This window comes from Nothobranchius furzeri, chromosome 13, assembly GCF_043380555.1.
Source record: "Nothobranchius furzeri strain GRZ-AD chromosome 13, NfurGRZ-RIMD1, whole genome shotgun sequence".
NCBI lineage: Eukaryota > Metazoa > Chordata > Actinopteri > Cyprinodontiformes > Nothobranchiidae > Nothobranchius > Nothobranchius furzeri.
This window is the reverse complement of record NC_091753.1, coordinates 26,344,905-26,368,210: the sequence shown is the minus strand read 5'-3', so window position 1 is coordinate 26,368,210 and position 23,306 is coordinate 26,344,905. Positions and strand designations below refer to the sequence as shown.

Sequence of the window (23,306 nt, the reverse complement as noted above, 5' to 3'; positions counted from 1 at the left end):
AAAACGTGTAGTGGAGATAAATCTACCTACATTTTACTTTTCAACACTTTGTTTTGTTTTCTTGTTTTTATTTAACTTTTTTCTGTCCTGTCTGTCTCTCATCTTCATGCATCTTCTCTAAACTCTCCAGAAAATCTGCTGCCTGGACTCATACTTTTTCACCTCATCAGTTACTTTTGAGCAGATCAAAGGGATCTCCTGACCGCAAAGCAGAGTGCGCGTTTCGATGCGTCAGTGAGGTGAAATCACCGCAGCAGGTGATGAGCTCCGCAGTGGCAGAGCGCTTCAGGCACAAATAAGACAGAAAGTAGAGAACATGTGCGGACATGAATGATTGTGTGTTAATTATAGTTTTTTGATTGCGCCACTTTGAGAATGGACCGTGCGCTGGACGCAGCTCCCTGGAGCGCACCAACGAACAGCGCTCTGCCGCCCTCTGTGCTCTCTGCTTAAAAGAGTCCATGAATTATGTAAAATAAGTAGAAAACTTTTTTCCGGCTCTCCCGGGATGTGTAGGATATCCAGCTCCCCCATAATTCGATCCCTGCTCCTGGATGAAAAACCGGACATTTTCATCAATTTAAGAACCCCCCTGGATGCCCGACAGTGTGACAAGTGGACATGTCCGAGGAAAAGAGGATGAATGGTCACACTAGTTTAATATAAAGCGGGAGATTACAGATACAGTATTTTGCTCGTGCTGCGCCTGGCCCTTTAGAGTTTGTGGAACCCCTGGGCAATTGCCCAGTTGCCTATATGCTTAATCCGGCCTTGTATGTTAGGATGTTTGAAAGTGTCACTGCACACCAACATCATTCTAGGGCTGGACAAAATCACTCCAAGGGCCGCAAATGGCTTTTGGACCAAACTTTGGACATACCTGGTGTAGTGGACATACCTGGTGTACCTAATAAAGTGGCTATTGACTGGGTTAATGACATAGCTTGAGACATATTTTGGAAAAGACTAAATATTTTCAAAGGAAAAAGCTCAAGTCATGTGTCCAAGTCGAGTTTTAAGTCCCTTATAATTTATTGAGTCATTAAAAACACGATTCAAATTTAAATTCAACCTCATTAATGTTTCCAGAGTCTCTACCTCTGCATAATATCTATATATATATAAGTATGTGAGTCTGTGTGTGTGTATGCGCACAAACATTTTGAGATGACTGGTGAAATGTTGTCGAATGTATCCAAATGATGTTATATGAACAAAAAGTTAAAATCTTTGCATTCATTGATTTAGAAAAAAATGATAGTAAATATGGCGGACATATTTGACAGTCATCATGTTGCCTAAATGTAATATACTGCTGAGCAGCTAGGCATCTCATTGAAGGCCGACAGTGTAATAACCTCTTAATGCATCTTCCTTCAGAGTTGTCGCACCTAAGCTCACTCTGCAGTCTTCTTCCTGTGTGTGTGTGTGTGTGTGTGTGTGTGTGTGTGTGTGTGTGTGTGTGTGTGTGTGTGTGTGTGTGTGTGTGTGTGTGTGTGTGTTTAGTTTACAGGGCGTCGGTTTCCCAAATGAGAACTCGCAGAAGAGAAAACGGCTCACGCAAGCCATCCTTGTAATTTGCCACAAACAAGCAAGGTTGATGAAAATTTTTGGAAAGACAACAAAGAGAAAATTGTCTGTCCGAGCAGTTTTGATGCCATATGTTTGTTGAGCTCCAATGTACCGCTGTGAAATGTGAATGGGGAAGGAAAAGGAGAAAGAAAAGAAAAACAGGAAAAATTATATACAGAGAAAGACAGCATTAGAGATTTATATACAGTCTGCTAAGTGCCAAGCTGGATTATCAGCATTGAAACAGAGCTTTTTGTCTTAAGCTGTACAATGGGCACCAATCCATTTGTAAAATTAGTCCAACACACATCCACTCAAGTGGAAACCCATATTCAAATGATTTGAATATAATCGTATGTAAAGTGCTTACAACAACTTGCTTTCCTTCAAAATCTGTGCTTGGTGTTTGTTGAACTGTAAGGGCAGTTTTCATAGTTTCAGATTCCCACAGGATCATCCGGGTGCATGGGCTGCTGCACTATGAGCTGAAAAAAAAAACTACTTAAATGAGATGTTTGTAACCGTTTATCCTCAGTAGTACATTTGTTGGTTTAATTTAGCAGATCAAAGTGAAACCGACACGTGGAGAAGAATTTCTTGGACCAGGAACCTTTTCTTTCATTTTTACAACCCAGAAAATCCAAACTGGTCTGTTTCTGTAAAGGTCCACAGACACACGACACTTTTAAAAGCCTGAACAAGATATGATGTAAGTGTTTCCACTTTCAAAGTCTGCGCGAACACAGCACTTATCATTTTTTATGACTGTGTTGGATAAAAACAAAAACAAGTATTTAAACCTAACAGAAAAAGGAAATAATTATGCATTTGATTGCTTCTTAGCAGTAAATCTTATCATTGAAAAGCCTGATTAGTCACCTTTGTGAGAGGTGCAACTTGAAGGATCATGCGTCCAGGATATGACCAACACAGCTAACCGAATGTAACTAGCACTCCTAGAAAAATGTGCTAAAATATCTTGCAATGTTAGTCTTCACTCTTGTGTTTGAGCTTTGAGTGCTGCTGTGAGCCAGCCACAGATGTATGACCAGTTCCTGACAACTATCACCTTAGAAGACCTTTGACAAATCCTGGTTGAGGAGTGGGGGGACCAAACTGGTTACCTGGGGAATTCTGCAGGGGCAACTAATCAGATTTTCAAACATTATATTATTTATTGCCAAGAATAATTCTTATAGTGCAGCGTTTGATTCTGCACACCAGCTTTAGACTGTCTGTTCTACATGAATCTGAATTCAAAGCATTTGGTGCCGCAGAGCTCTCAGGTCATCACCTCGCTTTCTGTCACAAAGCATTCACAGGAGAAAGGTGATGATTGAGTCAACAACCTGACTTCACATTTTCATTTAAGTAGGGTGTTTGATTGCATGTCTGCAAGCAATTTCACTACTTTAATTCTCTGCCTTCTACTAAAATAAACCCAGTGTAAGCCGTGAAACGCTAAATCAAGTTTCATATGTGTCACATACAGGAGGATAAAGTAAGAATTCTGAAAAGTATTAGCTTTCTGCTATCGGCTTCATGGGAGCCAGAAATTACAAGAAGAAAAAAAAAGAGTAAAATAAATCACTTTCCCAATTTTGTCCTGTTTGATGATGATTATGATCACAATTACAGTCAGGATGCACTAAGTTCCAGTGTCAACAGTGATACTGACAATAGCAATGAGATATTCACATGATGATCAGAAAAGATGATGTTTTATTCAATAGGTATTAATTGTTATTGATCATCTGTGTTAGAGTCAGAATTTGCGGGGCTTTCTTGTTGCTCATGCCTCGGAGCTGGGTTTGGTGTGGTAACACCACGGTGGATGATGCTCCTCACATCAGCAGAAGAGCTGTTTGTCTATCTCAGTTAAAGTTTGTATTGACCCAGTTCAGAGAGAACCTCAAGGCAAAGTAGATATGGACATGAAGAGGCGCTCGTGTATAATTTAGAGTAATCCATGTGGAAAATCAGAGTCCAAAAATTAGACGCTAGAAAAGAAATCACAGTCATATATGTACACTGATATTCCTTTATCGTGGAGTGTCAAAGCAAAACAATGAGTCTGGGATTTAAAATGAGATCTCAGCTCCTCTTTATCTGCTCGGTGCTGTGGCTCCGATAAAGCAATGAAGAGGGAGAGACGGGAAAAAGGACAAACAGAAAAACAGCCGTTCTTTTCGATGTTTGAGTTTTCTTCCACCTACACAGGAGACTAGGTTTCAACAAGCTGAGCTTAACACACAGTGCTTGAAGAGGGAGGTGGGGGTGTTGGAAAGTTATCGCTTTTAACAACGAGATAATCACATGCACATTCGTTGTGCTTCGAGACTACAAGGGGAGCAGCAGGACACCGGCTTGCACTCATTATCAGACAGTTTGTGCTGAGTGCTTCACCCCAGTCTTGCTTTTTTTCCCCTGAATGACAATCTTCAAGAAGCAAACTTGGTCCGTGCCAGGGGAGATGATTGTCATTCAAAGCCTCGTGTTCCTGCCATCTGATCCAGGAACAATTTGATTGTGGAAACCAAGTGATTAAAGTTCAAATTTCAAACTTGTGTAGTGTCCTTGTTGGCAAATAAGCTCTCTGTGGCACGTTCGTATGATGGGTAGAAAAAAAGAGGGAGTTGATGAAGCACGCATGAAGGAAAGATAAGGCTTTTTGATTCTTTTTTTTTTGGGACATTGAGAAGTTTAAGCAAGTTACATGGTGCATCAAGCCCAGTAGTCCCAGCCTCTTAAGGCATCCATACTTTGTAACACGGATACTCCAGGGCTTCCTGTTGGCTGATTCCTTAAAAAGTTTTACAATCCTGGTTGCTCGTCACTCCCCTTCCAAACTCCCTCCCTCCCTAGACATCAGACATGGGTCTGCATACGCTTCTGGAGGGGCCGGGTGAGGTCTGAGTTCTGCGAGGATGATTGGGAATAGTGGGATGAGGAAGAGGCTGATGCCTTGCTGTCTTTGTCAAACTGCACGTAGCCGTCCGGCTTACTGTAGCTGCTGATGCTGCTGTCACACTGCGTGTCGATGAACGAACTGGAGTCGCTTATCGAGCCACGCTGGAACTCCCGCTCACAGAGCTCGATGGAACTGCTGCCCATGCCCAGCACGAAGCGTTGGCCGTAGTCGTACAGTCGGTTGGGACCTGCTCCCAGGGTGGAATAGATGTTGGTAAAAGACATGCCTGTTGGTACCCGCTGCTTGCCGAGGGTACCTGTGTTGGTGGGATTCCGCACCTCAGTGGTCTGGTTCCCTGCCGTGGGTGTGTGGTGCTCTTTGAAGGTGTTAACGCTGTAATAGCCATTTGTAGGGTCCTGTTGAAGAAGCACCAAATTCCAACATTAGATATATAAACATTTTCTACACCACCTTCAACCAGCGTTCATTGGATAACACAAAGACAACCCTCTGCACACACTCAGACCAAGGGCTAATTTGGAGTCACAAATGAGCCCTTGGTGACACAGGTGTCACAGCCCATCTCAAGCTTCTGCAAAATTGCTACTTCAGTCATATATTCAAGTTTGATATCCCCACGTTTATAATATGTATGATATCCATACATTTATAATTATTTAGTTCATTTATTCTCTAAGGGTTTGGGTTCTTAAGGGTTAAAACAAAATCACTTTTTTTAATTTAAACATTAATTGTTTAGTTTATAGTATAAAATACATAATAAAATCTTTTTTTGGGGGGGTGAGTTATTATTATTTTTTTAAAACAGTATTGTTTTTATGCTGGTGACAACTTCCAACTCTACAGTTTAGTCTGGAAATATTTAGACTATTGATCTAAAATGGCTGTCAAGCCACACGAGAAAAAAAAAGATTTATCAAGAAATAAGAAATAATAATTATTTGATACATTAAACAAGTCATTATGAAGTTTTTGGGGCCTAGCACAGACCCCTGAGGGGCTCCAATGGTTAACCTAACATGCAAGTTTATGAACTGGGAGAGAAAATGACACCTTCAGAGTTAAAACGAGCAAACTCAATCATCACCCCACCAGGGTGACAACTTCCAACTTCCATCCTTCTTTCTGCAGGGCAAATCCTAACCAACTCGATCACTGTTGTAACAAACTATCAGGCTGCATTAAAGATTTCCTTCCAAGATTATAATTAAGGCCAATTCAAAAAGGACAAAGATTCCAGAATAAAGAAAGTGCTTCTGAAAATTCTTTTTAAAGTTAAGACAGGGCAGGAGATGAAGCGACACTGGCTGTAATTACCATTCAACCTGTTGAACAAATAAAGTAACAGCCTACTGCGTTTGTCACAAAGGAAACACAAAGGTCTTGTGAGCCCCTACTCTAACCTTAAAATCATGTCCTTTTCTAATTAAGCAGCCCTTGATGATTCATAGTTTTGCATCCACGTGTCACTGCATAGTTCACTTGTATCCCAGCTTTAATTAGACCCCTATGGTCTGTAGAGTCCTCACTTCCACGTCTGTGCTGAAACCTCTTCTAATGTGACAGCTGTGCCACTTGTTTGTCCGCCAGGCTTTCAGGCACTGTGCTGTTGCTAAGGGTCCAGCTGGGGCATGTGTATGTGTGTTTTCATCTTCTTTTTTGAATGGATGTGAATGTCAAGCACAGTGAGCAAGGTGGCAAATCCCAAAAGAAGAATGCTCATAATGGGAGCGACAACCTGAGAGGATCCTCGTTATGCTTGTCATTATGTGACAGCAGACGGGGAGATTGTTTGCGTCTGGCCTTCATCTCTCACTCGGGCTCCCCTCTGCTCTCGCCTCATGCATGCTGTCATTAGCTAGGATCAAAAAATGCTCAAGCCGCTGGTGCAGCAGGTAAGCAGGCAAACACAACAGAAGCACACTCCAGGGAGCCAAGACAATGCACAAAAGGGAAAGAAATGTAAAGAAATGCTTTCTCTCTGCAGGATGTTAAAAGGCGGCGGACATTTTCTATATCTGTTTGCTAGTGGAGGATCAGATCAGATGTGAAATCACCAATTAATGAAGGCAAAGCTTTCTATTTTCTTGTTAAAAAAACAACTTCAGCTTGTTTATACATTATTTAAAGGCAGACAAACTTAACTGTGTCTGCATTTTTCACTGTGTTGGTTTGGTATCACTACAACACAAGGCAACCATATTATTTGACCTCTCATTCATTTCTTTGTGATTCAGATGATTTAAATTTGCCACGCTATGCTAAGATTATCACCATTACATATAATCAAATAATTGCCCAAGGGCACCAAGGGTGCAGTTGGAGATATGGTCCTTACGTTTTTCATTATAGTCACAAATTCTTAAAATCACAAGTTTTATTTACTTTCTTGTCAAAATACCAGAGGTGTGACCAAGTTACTGCTTTGCAAGTCACGAGTAAGTCACAAGTCTTTCCAGTCAAGTCTCGAGTCAAGTCCAAGTCCTTAACTTTGATTTTTCAAGTCATTATCAAGTCATCTGTCCAACTTCAATTTAATGACAATGATGATAAATAAATTCCAGAAATGAAGCTTCTTAAAGCTTCATTTATTTACTCAAACAAGCAGAAAGTGCAACTGAACTGGATTATAAACAAAGCGCTGCTGCTGTTAGCCGAACAAGATCAAACCCAGAATGATTTATGATTGTTGCCCATGTCGTGCCACTTCTGTGCTAAAATATCAAACATGCTCAAGTCATCATCAAGTCAACAGATGCAAGTCGTAAGTCATTGGCGTTCAAAACTGAGTCAAGTTGTAAGTTTTTATAGATTTTATCAAGTCAAGCCAGAAGTCATTAAGATAATGGCTCAAGTCTGACTCGAGTCCAAGTCATGCGACTCAAGACCACACCTCTGCAAAATACACAAGACTATAGATATTTATGGTTATCTGTTCATATTTAACCAGGTAATTTGACATTAAGGTATTTCAATAGACTTTATGTGCACAAGTATTTGTGCACATGTGTGCATTTGTTAACCCTAACCCTGTCATTTTAAAAGATTTTAAACAAGTCTAAGACCAGAGGTTCATGTCAAAGCTGCCTGATAGATCTACTTCTCATTTCGCTATAGGAATGGATACTGAACTGTATATTTTGGACAGTATCCTAGATATATTTAGATATTTTAGACAGTTATTTGGGTTGGGTGAAATTTAAGAATTCAATACCCTTGATGGTGTTTGTAATGCTACTTTATTAAGCTTAAATCTGTGTTTCACTGCAGAAAAAAATGTATTTACATGGAAACTTATTTGAACGTCTGCCTAATCATATTGAATATTGTGATATTTTGTTGCTGAAGGAGAATCTGATTTATATTTATTTTAAAGGCCATAAAATTATGTTTTTACCTGAACTACAGGAGAGCATATTTCTTAATTTGTTACTTTAAACCGGGGGTCACCAGCCTTTGTGAAGCTGATAGCTACTTCTCCATTATTGAGCCTTATGAAGGTTATCGGTTTGATACGCCAAATGTTGTCACACACACAACACTGACCTTTGAACTTGAATAGCTTTGAGTTTAACTAAACGTTGTGCATTATAAACATATTTAAATGCTTTGTGATGAGAAAAAATCTCTTCTCTTTCCGTGTGTCCCTTAAGAAGTAGCCACAGCCAATCATCTGTATCCATTTAGTCCTGTCTTCTGCATCCTCTACCCTCACACATCCCAATTTCAAGTCCTTTTTCACTGCAGCCATACATCTCGTTGTTGCTCTTCCTCTCAGCTTCCTGCCTGGTTGCTCCATCCTCAGCATCCTTCTATGTCATCATTGTCGCTCCTTAGGACACGCCCAAACCATCTCAGTCTGTCCTCTCTTACTCTATCTCCCAAACATCTAACATGAGCTGTCCCTATCCATCCTCATCACTCCCAAAGTGAACCTCAACATCTTGAGCTCTGCAACCTCTAGATCTGCCTCCTGTCTTTTCCTCATGGACATTGTCTCTTAACCAGACAACAGGTCTGCTGTCACTTTGTCATTTACACTTTTCATTTCATTATTGCTTTTAGAACAGGTCTGAGGGCACCTTACAGGATTCCTGGCGGCACCTTGGTGCCCACGAGCATCCAGTTGGTGACACCCTGCTTTAGACGTTAGCAAACTAACATGAAGTAATACGTTTTTTTTATTATAATTTATTAGAAATTCACTGAGAGTGGAAATATTTAGAAATGAGTGGAAGACACTACAGATAATGCAACAAACATTTTGCAAAACTGAGACTGTAACAAGCGAAGAATAATAATGTGAATGGTGCATGTTAAATGTAGAGATGTTAATTTTTACCATATAAAAGCTACAATAGTGGCCATTTTTCAGTTGAAGGTAAACTTTCTGTGATTATAAAAATAATCTGTGCAAACTGATTGATTTATTTCAGCGAGAAAGACGTAGACAGCAGCACAATGGCACTGACGTCAGTTTTATTGCATTCAATAAATCATTCCTTAGCTGACTATGACACACGGGGATGGACGTGACCATGGTGACATTTAAGTCTTTCATCTGCTTATAACCAGCCTGAATTTCAAATCCTCAACTATTAGTGAGCAGAGGAAGAGCTAGCTTTATATGGTGGCTGCTCCTGCTCAAACACTCGGTCTCACTCACATACCAAGCTTCTAAATTTAGCATTTGGTGTTTTATTTTTTTACCTGCCACCTGAAGGGCTCACCCTGGGATGTGAGTCCCACTTTGTCTTCATCACATGCTGGTAGTGTCACTGTCTATTAAGTGGTGATGTGATTCAGATTTCCTGTGTAAAGATTAAACTGATGCTAGCACTGAAACCTGATGGGCTACGGCAGATAGAGTGGGACTGAAATATTGGATAGGAGTCTGTTATATAAGAGTTTTACACACACACACACACACACACACACACACACACACACACACACACACACACACACACACACACACACACACACACACACACACACACACACACGCAAACATGTTTAATTTATGTGTTCGTAAAGCCCAGTCAATACCTCTACAGCCTGAAGGAGTGGGAATAATAAGTGATAAACAAAAGGTACAGCTTTGTGCATGTACAATGAAAATTAAAAGAAGGGCCCTCTGACCTTTAAAGGGGTACCAGGCAGGTTTGGCTTGCTTTTAGCACCCCCTAGTGTCTGTTTGTAGAACCAAAAAAAAAACCTCCTTGATGTGCGTTCGTCTTTTTAACACCTAATCTAACAGCTGCAATGTCTCCCAGTCTTCCTTAGTGTCTACCGGGGTAAGTCATCACTCAGGGTTTCCCCCAGCGCTTCATAAGCCTGGCGGGCCGCCAGGCTAAGCGTCATGCCCCGCCCCCCATCCCTGACTCTACCGTGTCCACTGACATGAACGGCGCAGCGAAACTAGAGCCCTTCATCAGCTGATACTGGTGAGAAACAGCAGCGGAACGTGTTCAACCACCCTACCTTCGCTCTCACGGAGGAGCGCTGCGGGACAGAGCGCGAAATCCCCATGTTATGGTTATATGTTGCAGAGCCGCCAATATTTTTCAACAACTGGTCATCATTTAATTCATTTTCAACCACATTTTGATGAACAGGTCCAGAGATTAACGACAAAACCTACATATTGTCACTTTAAGTTCCAAGGGGAAGTCTGGCCACATGGGGGCGATAGGGGCTTGGTGGCCTTTCATTAACCCAGTAAAGAGTAATTTTAATACATACTAGCTCAAGAAAATTATTTAAAAATCTAAAAAAGTTGCAAAGTATCCCTTTAAAACATTGTTCAATTGAAAAGAGTAAATTAAATGGTCTTCCGGAGGACAGTTGCTCAAACAGAGTGGACCAGGATGGGATGTGTTCCTTGCAGTGGACTGAAATGGACAGGCTTATAAAGAATTATTAGACCAGAAAAGTCCCACAACATCATTGAAAGCCTTATTTTTTTCTTTTAAGAAAGTCTGATCTTGTATTAGATGGAACATGTGAAAAGTATTTTGTAAAAGTCTATTCCAAACTTTAGAAATCTCAATATGAAGCTGATAAACACCGAACACATCTCGCAGGTCTTTCATGCTTTTTTTCCTTTACAGTGCAATGGAGGAATTATTGCTTTTCAGCTATTTCGGTGCCGGAGTCGAAGACCTCCATTTGTCCCAAAGGCATTTTCACACCCACCACCTTTTTCACTTTTGTTCTCCCAGGTTCTGGCGTTCATGCCGTCACGCTGCCATTGATCATAAGCCGTACCTTAATGTGCTGATACTCCTTCTCCTCCTCCTGCAAAACCTCCAGCTGCTTCAGAGCAGATTCCTGCTGGAACTCTCCTCGTTCAACCTGCACCCAGATCAAGTAAAAACACAATATCAAGAGCCCGAACGCTTTCCACTCAGGATAAAAAAAGACATTCAGAAACGAATGGGTTTAACTTTTATCACTTGTTCTTTTTTAATATCAGTCAGGCATGCTTCACCTTCACTTGGGGCTGGCAGGGAGTATTAATAATGTATCTGAGAATATCTTTTATTTAACTTTACAAAATGCAGATTTGCTGAATTATCTGCTTTAACAGCCGTAGACAGTAGTGTTGGTATTTTGAAGGGAAACGCTCGCCTAAAGCTTTAAATTTCCGCAACTTGGAGTAAAATGTGAAAGAGCTGAAACAAGAGATGATTCTTCTGGTCCTGATGAGACATGCAGGCATAAAACATCCTCACAAGATTCATACAACAATTCCAGCTACTGTGGTTTGCTCTTTTCATAGAGCTGCATTATGCTGATACAAATAAAGACCGTCTGCCTTCAGTTCAATAAAAAAATCAGCATTATTATTATTTTTTTTTGCTTTAATTAGTCATGAAATATTTTATCCACAGAAAAACAGCACAACCAGCTGCAGCCTTCATTCATTATTTAATCATCGGTTTCCAAAGGAAATGCCAAAATGCAACCAAGATAAAATAATTTTGACAATTTCATTTTAAAGGAAGAAGTGCTGTGACACTCACACTCACCATCAGTTGTTTCATGGAGTTGTGTTCTTCGTTTTCTCGTGCCGCGTTGTGGTCCTTGTGCACGATCTCCACCCGGATATCGTTTTTTGCCGACACGACTCCTTTCAGATCTGTCAGAAACAGACGACACACACGCGGCCCATCTTAATAAACCCGGGTAGTAGATAGACCGCTCTGTATTTGTTTTGATAACAATTTCCCCGAGTGAAATTTGCAGTATGGTTATATTTAGCAACGATTCATGGGTTTGCCTCGTTAGAGCTCTCCCATTGCCTGACAAACAATACAAAGAAATAATTATTTGTTTCCTGCCAACACAAGATAATCACACTTTATTCCCCCAAGGGTGGCTCATTTCTGTTTGGGACAATGCTGTTGTTATTCTGTCAGATAACAAAATCTTACTTTCTGTCTTAATTTTGCTTGCAAGTTCTCTCTGGTGAGCACAGATGGAGACGGGCAGTGAGGGCATAACCAGGTGCACTTCCTCTGTAGCATACAGACAATAGACATGCTGAAGGGACCAGTAGCACAGAGTGGTTCTTGGACAGAGACAGCGGCGGACTGCCTCTAATTTGAGTCATTTGGGGTGGGTGGCGGTGAGCACAGTGCACAATGTAAATAGTCTCAAAAACAAATGAAGCCAGAACTACGATTTGCATGAAATGATCCCTGATCACAATCTGGCTGTCTGTGCACCACAAAAAGATGTCCATCTCCAGCAGTGATTCATGTAGTGGTGAGCACGATCTGTGCAAGCACTGTACTTGTGTCACATACCTTTGTCGTCAATCAATTGGTTAAAATGTCCAAATATTTAGGGAATCTTACCAGGAGATTTATTTTTTTTAATATTTAATGATGATTTCTCTGGAAATGTTAGATTCTTACCAGTAGATGGAACAGATGGATTGCCAAAAGAACTAAACAGTTGGGTAAATAAAAGGCTCAATTTATGAATAATAAAATGTAATAAATGTTCCTTTTTTGAATATTTACTAGTATTTTACACGTATTTTTGATTTCCTAACTAAAATCTGCATTGGCTTTGATAGGATTACTTTTTTCCCAGGTATTCTTCCAAAGTACCAATGTGACGCAAAACTAATGCTAGTATAGATATTCATGAAGGCAACATATCATCAACTGATCAGTGTGCATCCTATTACAAAGAACTGCAATAAATGAGTCTTATTCGGTTTATTGATTGACTCCTATTGGTCTAAATGCCTCCAACCAGTTTAGATGGTGCGGGTTGATGTGCTAAAGCTGCAGAGTGAGAACGACGCCACAAATTACACATTTTTTCTAAATTTGAGCAGCCTTCACTTTAGTCTCAGCTGCACTTGGAGCAGCTGTCTGCGCCTCACTCTTTCTGTCAAATCTGAGGCAGTTCATAGAGCATCTACACTGGGTAAGAAGATAATTAGTCACAACTGTTCCACAGAAAAAAATCATCAAAATGTTCCTTTAAGTAGAAATTTTTCATTCCGTTTGATTTAAAACAATCTGTTGATCTGAATGGATGGACATTTTTCTGCGTGCTTGGAGATAATACAGTCCATTTGTATGAACGCTTTAGTGGGTGCAGGAGCATAAGGGAGACGTACTTCTCTGGGAGCGGGTGCAGCAGAACGCGCCGATGGTGCCCATTAGGACAATGAAGGCCACAAAAGCTCCTACAGCAATGCCGATGATCACAGCCACGGGGAGAGATTCTGCAGAGAACAAACATCAAGACGTGTCCCGCTTAAACAAAGTACTACAGACCCCTGCTGTGTACACTGAGACAGGGCTCGTGTCAGGAGACGTTTTTTCAATTCGCCACTTTTTCCAGGTGGGAACAAAGCACAAACAGGAAGTCACAGATTAAAAGGGATGAAAAAAAAAACCACATATGTCCTAAGAGCAGCAAATTTAAATTACATACCTCGCTTGTGAATAGTGTGTGTTTTTATTCGGATAGTCTCTCGCTGCTTCATCGATCACATTTAATTTATTTAGGCTACTAAAAGCATTTCACAGCGCTGTGATTTTCACTCAATAGAAAGCAAGTGTTTTTCACATTCATTAAGGCACAATCACGTTTGTTTGCTTGCTCCTAAACAGATGTTTGCAGCTGGAATAAGACTAAAGCAGAAGGCCTTTATTTAGAAGCTGTTTAGGCAGGAAAGGTCCCCCACAAGTCATGCTTTAATGAGAAACCGCAACACCAATCCACATCTACGACCAACTCTTACAAATACAAACACGTTGGGTGCTCTTCCCACCGTTTAAATCTGCCTAATGTCTCCACTGATTAGTGTCAGTTTCATGCAGGCAGCGTGTAATTCTTATCATTTGTGACAGAACTGAAAACACAGCTCCTAGTGTAGCAGAGGTCAGTTATAAAAAGTACTCATGCTGAACAAAAAGCTCTGTTTGAAGTTCACCTTTTATACAAACAGAAGGAGAAAAAAGTAATTTATATTGCAGCTGCAGTGCACGTTAAGGCTCGCTGGATCTAATTAATTAGAAACTTCATGTATTGACACAGAAACGCACCGATCCAGTTTCACGTGGTGAGGAATTTTATGTCACGAATATTGTGATGCACACAAAACACCACAGCTCAGTCATCCCCTAGCAGAGGCTTAAAAGAAAAAGGCGTGTTTGTGAAGAAGAGGAAGGTGGAACCTGTCGAACCTTGGCTCCCACCTTGTTCCTTAAGGCGAATGATCTCAGTGTCGGAGCCGAAGCTGTTCCAGGCGGTGCAGTTGTAGATCGTCTGGAAGTCTGCCGGGACAATGTTGCTCATGGTCAGCGTGGAGATGACTCCTTCGTCTGTGTTGACGGTCTCAACGGTGTAGCGTCCAGAGGTTCCGGACTCCAGAACGGTTTCCTTCCAAGACCAAGCCTTTGGAAGATCAAGATGTCCTTTTAGTCACCAATAACAGCCCCAGACCAGCTCTTAGTAGTCCCATTGACCTGCCCCAAAACCTAAAGCACCTGAGTCAGATATTTATTTCTGGTACATAAGATGATTGCAACAAAGTTTTTAGAATAATTTCCAGAATGTACATTTATCTCAAAAATACAGTTTAAAAAGAAAGTTATCAAATCAGTCAAAAAGTAGCAGAGGTTATCAGAGTTTGCCAAGAAAATAGAAAATTCTATGTTGTTTTGGCTGCTAAAAATGCTCCTAAATCTTCTGTGATTAAAATGTTGTGATTAAAAGTACATTTATTTTCGGCACATTGGCTGCTGCTCATGTGTGGCTGCCAATTCAGGAACATTTCTCAAGGATCTGTAGCGGAGGTAATGTTTTGAAGATAGTTTGACGGTAGTAAACTGCTTGTACTTAAAGTTTTTCACCTCTCGTTGTACTTTGTTAAATCCTTGGATTTTGCAGTTGGAAGACCTTTGTCGACCTCTTGCAAAGCATCTTACTGAACCGATTTTCTAAACATCCACACATCAGAAAAAGTACTTGGGTTAGACAATCCAAGATTCAGATTGAAGTATAAGAGTTGAGCTTTTAGAAGTAACAGTCCAAATTTGGAAAAGTGTTTCTACACATACACACACTCTATAAGAAGAAAGACTTCAGATTTTGGTATGAACATTTGGATACAGCCTTGCTAGTTTTGTTTGTAGTAAGCTACTTTTCCTGTGTCAGATGTTTTTTATCTATAAAATTCACATTTATTAGTAAAATATGGATTTATAACACATCTGTATGAAAACACAAACACAGGGCTGGAGATCTATTTTCGTGAAAACTCTTATTTAAAGTGACACTAAAGAGCTTATTTAAAACATTAAAAGTGCAGTATGTAAGAATATAGTGAGAATTCTCCAAACAATTTAACACGACATGTTTTAATTTTGGTCCATGGGGAGAAACTGGAGTACCCAGAAGAATCAATCTCTCTCTCTCTCTCTCTCTCTCTCTCTCTCTCTCTCTCTCTCTCTCTCTCTCTCTCTCTCTCTCTCTCTCTCTCTCTCTCTCTCTCTCTCTCTCTCTCTCTCTCTCTCTCTCTCTCTCTCTCTCTCTCTCTCTCTCTCTCTCTCTCTCTCTCTCTCTCTCTCTCTCTCTCTCTCTCTCTCTCTCTCTCTCTCTCTCTCTCTCTCTCTCTCTCTCTCTCTCTCTCTCTCTCTCTCTCTCTCTCTCTCTCTCTCTCTCTCTCTCAAACCAGCAACTTTCTTGCTGTGAAGCAACAATTCCATATACAACAATTGAATGTAAGGGGATACTCACGATACGGTCTGGCGGAGGTGTGCTACGAATGAAACATTTGATTTGTCCTTTTTCACCATGTAAAGCTTGCTGAGTCTGAGTGCTGGATATAGTTGGTGGTCCTGGAAATAAAGAGAAATCACAGAAACCGAAACATGAATATTTAAAATCTGTTTCAGTTTCAGCTCATAATTCTGCTCTGCGGAGTTCTTGTTGGTTTCAACTGAATGTTTCCCATTCTAAGCTGTAATTCAGGAATTCTTGGAATAAGTGTCTCGGATAAAGAGTTATGAACACACATGCCATCCATGAGCACTGTGTTATTCCAGACTGACCAGGGCTGATCAAGCACACACAGGGGACTTCATTGGGGGAAACAAAACTGTTGATCTAACACGGCTCGTTTCATGAACAGTATCGTAGAGAAAACGCAAAATGTCAAAGTTTTGCCAAATTCAATGAAACAAACATCAGTTCCATTTACAGATTCGTCCTAATTATTCCTTGTCATGTTCGCAGCAATCATTAAACTTTTGCGTTGTGCATAATTTAGATTTTTTTCATAAATAAGAATTTAAAATGGGAGCTGCAAATCCAAGACTGGAAGCCACAGTGTGTTGAACAGTCTGTTCTAGCTACAGAATGCTGCCTGACGGAGGGCAGCTTGGCCTAAACGGCTGGACTTGTCACCATCTGGTCAGGAAGCTGCCTCCACACCAGATGACAGCAGCAATATGGAAATGAGATGACTTACACAACCCCAATTACATCATTCAGGTATGTTTACCCTTTGTTAATGAGGAATTCATTTAAATACGTTGTATGAAGTCAAAAGATAGATGATAATCCACAGCAAACACATTGCAGTAACAAAAAATGATCATATGAAAGAACAAAAAATAATTCTCAAACAATGATTTAATTTATTAAATGAAAAAAAAAACCAAAGGTCTTCTGGATTTGTTGCTAGAGAGCGGAATTTGTGGTTCTATCAATTAAAGCAAGTGGTCCTGAAGCAGCAGAGCAGCCCCAGACCATCACACTGCCACCACCATGTCTGACTGCTAGCATGATGTTTCGCTTATCACTTGTGTAAAAAAAAAATACAGCTTCCTAAAAAAGTAAAATTTCGCCTCATCAGTCCACAGAACATTTACCAATATGTTTCTGAGCAAATGAGCTTTTGTGTTCCTTTGGGCCATCAAAGGGTTTCTCCTTGGAACACACTCATGAAAGGATTGTGTTGCTTTTTAAGATATTCGACCTTCTCCTTATTGTAAATTGTTAAGGGATTTCTTATTTCTGCAGGTCTTGGACCTGGGTGTAGGGGAGTAACTTCAGCGTTAATCACAGTTCATTCATGATTTAGTAAAAGTGGGAATACGTTTGGTTTGGATTGCTTTTTCCAGATGGTGGTAGAGAAGTTAAGTCCCCACTTTGTAATGGGAAGGTTGCAGGTTCGAGCCCCGCTTCATCTCTCACTGTTGTTGTGTCTTTGAACAAGACATTTAACCCACTTTGCCTGCTCTTGGCAGCCTTGCTTCAGTCAGTGTGTCCCAGGCCAGAAGTGGCTAAATTTTAGCTTATCGCTATCAAAGCACAAAGAGGGCTCAAATGCAGAGCTCACACAGTTTTAATCAGCAGAAGGGATTCCTGGAGTACAACACAACTGAAAAGTCCAAATCTAACTGAATACACTTTAACCAAGTGTTTCTGAGAGCAGGTTCACATCACACAACAGGAGAAGACAAACTGGCAAAGGAAACTGTTGCAAAGACGCTTAAATGGAGAAGCCATGACCCAGGTGCAAGACATGAGGCAGATTAGTGAGGAGCCTCATGTCGCGAAGCTGCCTGTAATGAGACAGGAAGTGAATGCACAAAATAAAACAGGAAGTACCAGAAATACAATAAAACCAGAAACAAGACTGCAAAGCACTCAACCTGCAGAATCACCCATGACAATCGCCACCTGTGTGTGAATGTGTGTGTGCATGTGTGAATGGCTGATTGTGTTATAAAGTGCCTTGGGGAGGTTGTAGAACTCTAGAAGGCGCTATATCCAGTACAAACCATTGACATTTACTTTAGTGGATAAAAATATTTGTTTTAACACTGAACACACAGAAACTTTTCATCACAATATAAGTTTAATTATATATCTGTTTATTTTGTCATGTGATTCAACCTTTAAACATTCAGCTTTGTTTTTATCAGAAAACACTGCCATAATACGGACTTTCACCAACAATTAAAATCTAAAAAAGAGGAAAGCTTCCTGTTGCTTTTTAAAAAAGTAATTTGACAATCACTTAAAATCAGCGTTATGACACCTTAGATGGTTAAGGTTAAGAATCAGGAATGCTGCGTGTGAGTAAGTGAGACAGTACCATGATTAGTGAGACAACTCACATCCCCACCGGCTTCCTCAAACTCCTGCACTCTGCCGTCTCTCTGACGATACATAATTGCAGTTTATTACCTGTCTCTTATTAAAATGAATTAGCATTTTAATGAGACTTTGCCAGATGGTGTCTTGGTATGATACTGGGGGATGCTGCAAGGCCGCTACAGTGCTGCAGACGACTCAAGAAAAATGCACCAACTACTGTGATGCTTCTTATTCTAGTTGCATGAACATCATTGGTTCATGGTCCATTAGAGGGCTTTGACATGTGGCATCTACAGTGTGTGTGATAATTCCTGATTACAAGACAAAATGTGTGTATGTTAGCATTAGCTTCAGCAGCACATACAGTAGCTAGATCAATTTCTGGCTGGCTGCAAAAAGACTGCTTGTAATGACTGGGGAGGATCTATGCTATGGATTAGAACTGCAAATTAGGAATATTATTAGATAGCTTAGTCTCCCAGCCTCAGCTTGGCCTGAAAGTCAGTGTGTGTGTGTGTGTGTGTGTGTGTGTGTGTGCGCGCGCGCGTGTGTGTGTGTGTGTCACTGCCATTGTCTGATCAGCGCACAAACATGTTAGGAGCTGGGAGGTGGGTGGCACCACAGCATCAACGCTAGGCAGCAGGGGAGGTAATCAAAATGTTATGTGCAATGTTTCACTCATTCATTTGAGGAGGTGTTAACTCTTGAGTGGACACCGCAATCTCATTACGCAATATCAGCGTGGGTGTCAAAACGCCAGAGCGATCGTTTCCTTTCCCAAACGAATTCATTTTCTTGACATTTCCTCTCAGCCTCCGTGAGCTTTTTTCCCCAACTTTACAAGAAAATGGGGAACAAATGGCTAAGAGGTTAGTTAAACATATGAAAAGTGTCTAACGTGGTCACATATGGTCATGTTTTCCCTTATTCACAATGACATGCAATTGCCTGTTGGAAATTCAACCTATTTTCACTAAACATATTCTTGCAAATTGAACTAGACTGTTTCTTTCTCCTCCAAGCAGCGAGATCACAAGATCTGCATCGCCCTCACATCAGACAATGAAGCACATTCATAACTCATAACCACAGGCCACAAACTCCCATCATTTAATTTTCTAGCCGAGCATCGTGTCTAAACAAGAACTGAAACACTGTATTTACTAAAAGAATCTACGCGACAAACAAATGTAGAAAAATGTAGATCAGCCATAAATACTAATGATAATTATAGAGTGGAGAGTGTTTCGTTTGCTTTAACCACGTGACGAGAAAAGACACTCAAACCTTTGATATTTAACTACTGAGAGAGGGGATTTGTTTTCTAGTCTCCAGAAGAATACAAAATCCAGTTGCCTTTAACTAATAACCCGGTTGGCTAAGAATCTTGCATTCAACCAATCATTCCTGCTGAGTTTGACACTATGATTGTTCCTTACTCAGAAATGATGAATTCAGAGAGCTTTTCACCATTTTGTACAATCTCAAATGTTATCACAAGCTCTCAAGCAATATGTCAGCACTCAGTGTGTTATTTACTGGAGCCCAATATCAGGCAAGGCAGCTTTATTTGTATAGCACACTTCACACACAGAGGCAATTCAATGTGCTTTCCAAGAAGGTGAACAGCAAAATCCCCGTGACAAATACACAAATATATTTAGATTAAATTAAATACACAAATTAAATTTATATTTAAGAATCAGATGAAAGGCTAAGTTAAAGGGGGAGCAGGTACAGTGCAGAAGGTGCAGCATAAGTAATATTCAAAGGCTGATAAATGCATGAAGGTTTACGGTTTTGATTTAAAAGTTACTAGCGTTGGGGTTCATTTGAGGCTATAAGGAAGCTGATCCCATCTGTGCAGCATAATAGCTAAAAGCAGCTTCACCCTGTTGTGTTCTGACCTGGAGTTCCACCAGCTGGCTGTTGGATCTCAGAGCCCTGCTGGGCGTATATACTTGAAGGAGATCCAACATGTATTCTGGCCCCAGGCCATCGAGTGATTTATAAACTAGTAGAAGCATTTAGAAATAAATTCTCTAGTTTATTGGTAACCAGTGTAGAGATTTAAGAACAAGAGTGATGTGCTCGGTTCTTTTAGCTACGTTTTGTATTCCCTAAGGTCAGCTGGCTGTGGCATCCATCTTGAACTGGTTTGACTTCAAAGTGAATCAGTTGTAGATGAAGATTCAAGGAAATCTGAGAGTTTCTTTCAAATTTGTCAAGCACTTCTAAGAAGTTAGTAATAGAAATGTCCTATTGTCCTCCAGTCAAATTTAACTGTTAACCGACATTTCCTTGTCCAAGTATACCGGAGTGTCGACAGTCAGTGGCTGAAGATGGTGACTCCTGTACATGCAGCAGCGCGTGTCAACACCGAACTGCTGTTTCTATGGTGAAAAATCACTGGGACATTTATCCGTGACTTATGGCCATAATAAAAACTGCGGTTAATCATTTCTAACACGATTTGGAGTTGCAAGAGATGATCATTCAACTTGGTTTATTGGTCCAAAGTGATTAAGGGAAATGAATGGTTATGTCCTGGTTCAGATTCTTTGTTTCTAGACATTTAAACTGTTCAGACTCAAGCACCTATGGTTTGTGACTGATTATTTGTTTATGTTTGTTTTTCTAAATGCCGAGCAGTGATAGTTTGTGTCTGTTTTCTGTTGTTTTTGAGCTGTTTTTTTTTGTGTCAGTCCTTTACTATTTACACGAGGCAGCAGATTTATCGGGGCCATTTGGCATCGAGCTGCTATTATTCCAGAAGGTATGAGAGCGTCAGTTCTTACTCACTATTTGGTACCATTTAAAATCCTCTGCGACTGTGTCAGTGAAAATGATGATGTTAATGTCCGGTTAATGGATTGTGACATTTTCATTCAATGAAAACACGCAATTAAACAAACAAAAATCTTTACTTTCAAAGTGGTTTTTTTTGTTATTGAAAATCTGAAATTTATATAATCAGTGGTCAGATTTATTAGTCGGAAAAAGTTTGAAGTCCATAAAACCCTATTTTTACAGGCGTATACATAAAAGAATGCATATGCCTTTAAAGGTGCATTATGTAAAAATGAAGTAAGTCATGTGATAATATTTGGTTGCTGCAAACGCTTTCAACAACTCTGGAGCTTTTTGCCAGTCATCGTCAAATTACAATTGTTGGCACTGCAGTGTTAGCTCGTAGGAGACATGGCAACCCCACACTCATTGATCGTAAACAGTAGTTACATTCCTCCTTCCGTTGCTTTGAAAGGAGGAAAAACTGACAATCCCTGCAGCCAGCTGGATATGAAACATGTTTCAGTTTAACCTTCCTTCCCAAATTTTTTGGATTTTCTCACAGTAAATTTCTCACTATATTCTTACATACTGCACCTTTAACGGTTAAATTGCATGCTCATTTTATGTGAAGAAATAATACACCCATTGCCATTTTGATCAAATTTTGCAAATAATAAACTGTTGAACCTTTTTGATCATAAAATCGCACATACTGTGTTAGCTTTCAAAGGATATTCATGACCCTCAGCTACTGTCCACACGTAGCCGGGTATCTCCCAAACAATCCGATCTACGATCTGGCCTGTCCTCCAAACGAAAACGCAGATTTACACAAAGAAAACAAATCTTTGTTAAAAACTCCGGCCAAAGTGAAGATTTGCATTTTCTCTGTTTTAAATGTTTCTGTGTCGACAGATTAAGGTTAAGGTGCATGCCAACGTCACTGTCTGCGACAAAATTGCTGGCGGCCCATGTGCGACCTGTGTTGACAGCTCAACATGAATGTCCTAAGAGCTGTGCTCGCATTATCAATCATCCAAGCGCTTATTTACTCTTTTTTTTTTACAAGCATAGTTACTGCTACTTGCTAGGCACCATGTTTCATGTTTTGTTAAAGTTGAGCAGGAAGACGAAATAGTTAGGATTCAGGGGAGCTACTGCTGCCTAAAGGTCTGGCATGCCTATGAATGTGCCAAACATTGCACTAATGTGGTTACGTGTGAATGGACTTTTTTCTAAAACAGAGGTGTTGGGGATATTTTTTGAGGGCCAAAAAAAATGGCTATGTGTGGACAAGCCCTAAGGTATAGATCAGATCAAAATAAATGACTTCACTGTTGATTAGCGGCAGTGGCCACCTTGACTGAGAATGACTCCTAGTTAATCAACTCTATTAACCCGAATATAGGATGAGGTTTTTTTCATTGATAATAATTTTCAAAGGTGGGGTCTTATTATAATCGGGGTCTAAGAATTGACACATGCTGATTTTGTCTGGGGTCATTACATGCCCGTAACAGCAGAGGGCGCCAGGCTGTGTGTTCTCAACAGGAGAGAAAATAATGGAGATGAGATGTCCATGGACCAAAAGTGGGGCATGGCAACATACTAAGGCAGAGTTACGCGAAATTGAAGATAACGATGGCCAATTCAGCAGAGGCGTCAAACATTGCCTCCTTAGATTAAATGGATGGCATTGAGGATGACGTTTAATGGGAGGAGCCGACAGGTGTAGCGATCTGATGGTGCACCCCGCAGCAGCATGAGAGTGAGAGAGTACAGCGAGGCAGAGTACGTTTGTGAATAAAAGCTTCATTAAACTTTTGATTTCACTTGCCAGCAAAGTTCTGATAGTTTGCATTAAAACAGCATTGTTGCTCAGTATTTGTTCTCAAAATTTCAATAAAAATAGTTTATTTAAAAAGTGATTTTTTTTTTTTTTTGTCTTTTTCTGAAGATTAGTCTTGGAAAGGGGTTCATCTTATAATTTGGGTGTCCTATATTCAGGTCAATATGGTAATTACTTTGAGGCCCTGTTTTCTTTATTCCAGGTGTTTAAAAAACTTTTTTTTCAGCTTCTCCACTCTCAAGTGTTTTAGGTGTTTTGAAATCTTTGTAAAAACTGATTTGCGTGGATGTTTGATAATGAACTTAAAATAAAGAGCTCAAAGTCTGTGTATTGATTCACATCAGTTTGTGCTTTTAAAGTCCGTTGGCAGTGGTGACTTAATTTCAAAAGTTAATCATTTGATTTTAACTCAATAATTACACTTAACACATTAATTGAGTTAAATGGAGTCTTTCTCAGAGGTATTTAAAATCTACCGGAACCTCTCATAGAGCCACTTGTCACAGCCTGAAAATG

General features: G+C 40.2%; 1 protein-coding gene across 16 annotated transcripts in view; it reads right to left on the bottom strand.

Annotated features, from left to right (window-relative positions):
* Positions 1-4,302: 4,302 nt before the first annotated feature.
* Positions 4,303-23,306, bottom strand: part of kirrel3b (kirre like nephrin family adhesion molecule 3b) — a 216,984-nt gene continuing 197,980 nt past the window's right edge. For 4 of the 16 annotated variants that reach the window (XM_054742841.2, XM_054742843.2, XM_015952000.3 and 1 more), the window contains 7 exons: positions 15,779-15,879; positions 14,224-14,434; positions 13,149-13,256; positions 11,944-12,027; positions 11,533-11,648; positions 10,775-10,861; positions 4,303-4,899 (listed from right to left, as the gene is read on the bottom strand). In XM_054742841.2, coding sequence (XP_054598816.1) covers positions 4,441-4,899; positions 10,775-10,861; positions 11,533-11,648; positions 11,944-12,027; positions 13,149-13,256; positions 14,224-14,434; positions 15,779-15,879 — 1,166 coding nt within the window. In that variant the 3' untranslated portion in view covers positions 4,303-4,440. The remainder of the gene's footprint in view (positions 4,900-10,774; positions 10,862-11,532; positions 11,649-11,943; positions 12,028-13,148; positions 13,257-14,223; positions 14,435-15,778; positions 15,880-23,306) is intronic. The other 12 variants (XM_054742842.2, XM_054742855.2, XM_054742844.2 and 9 more) reach the window with 9 other exon arrangements.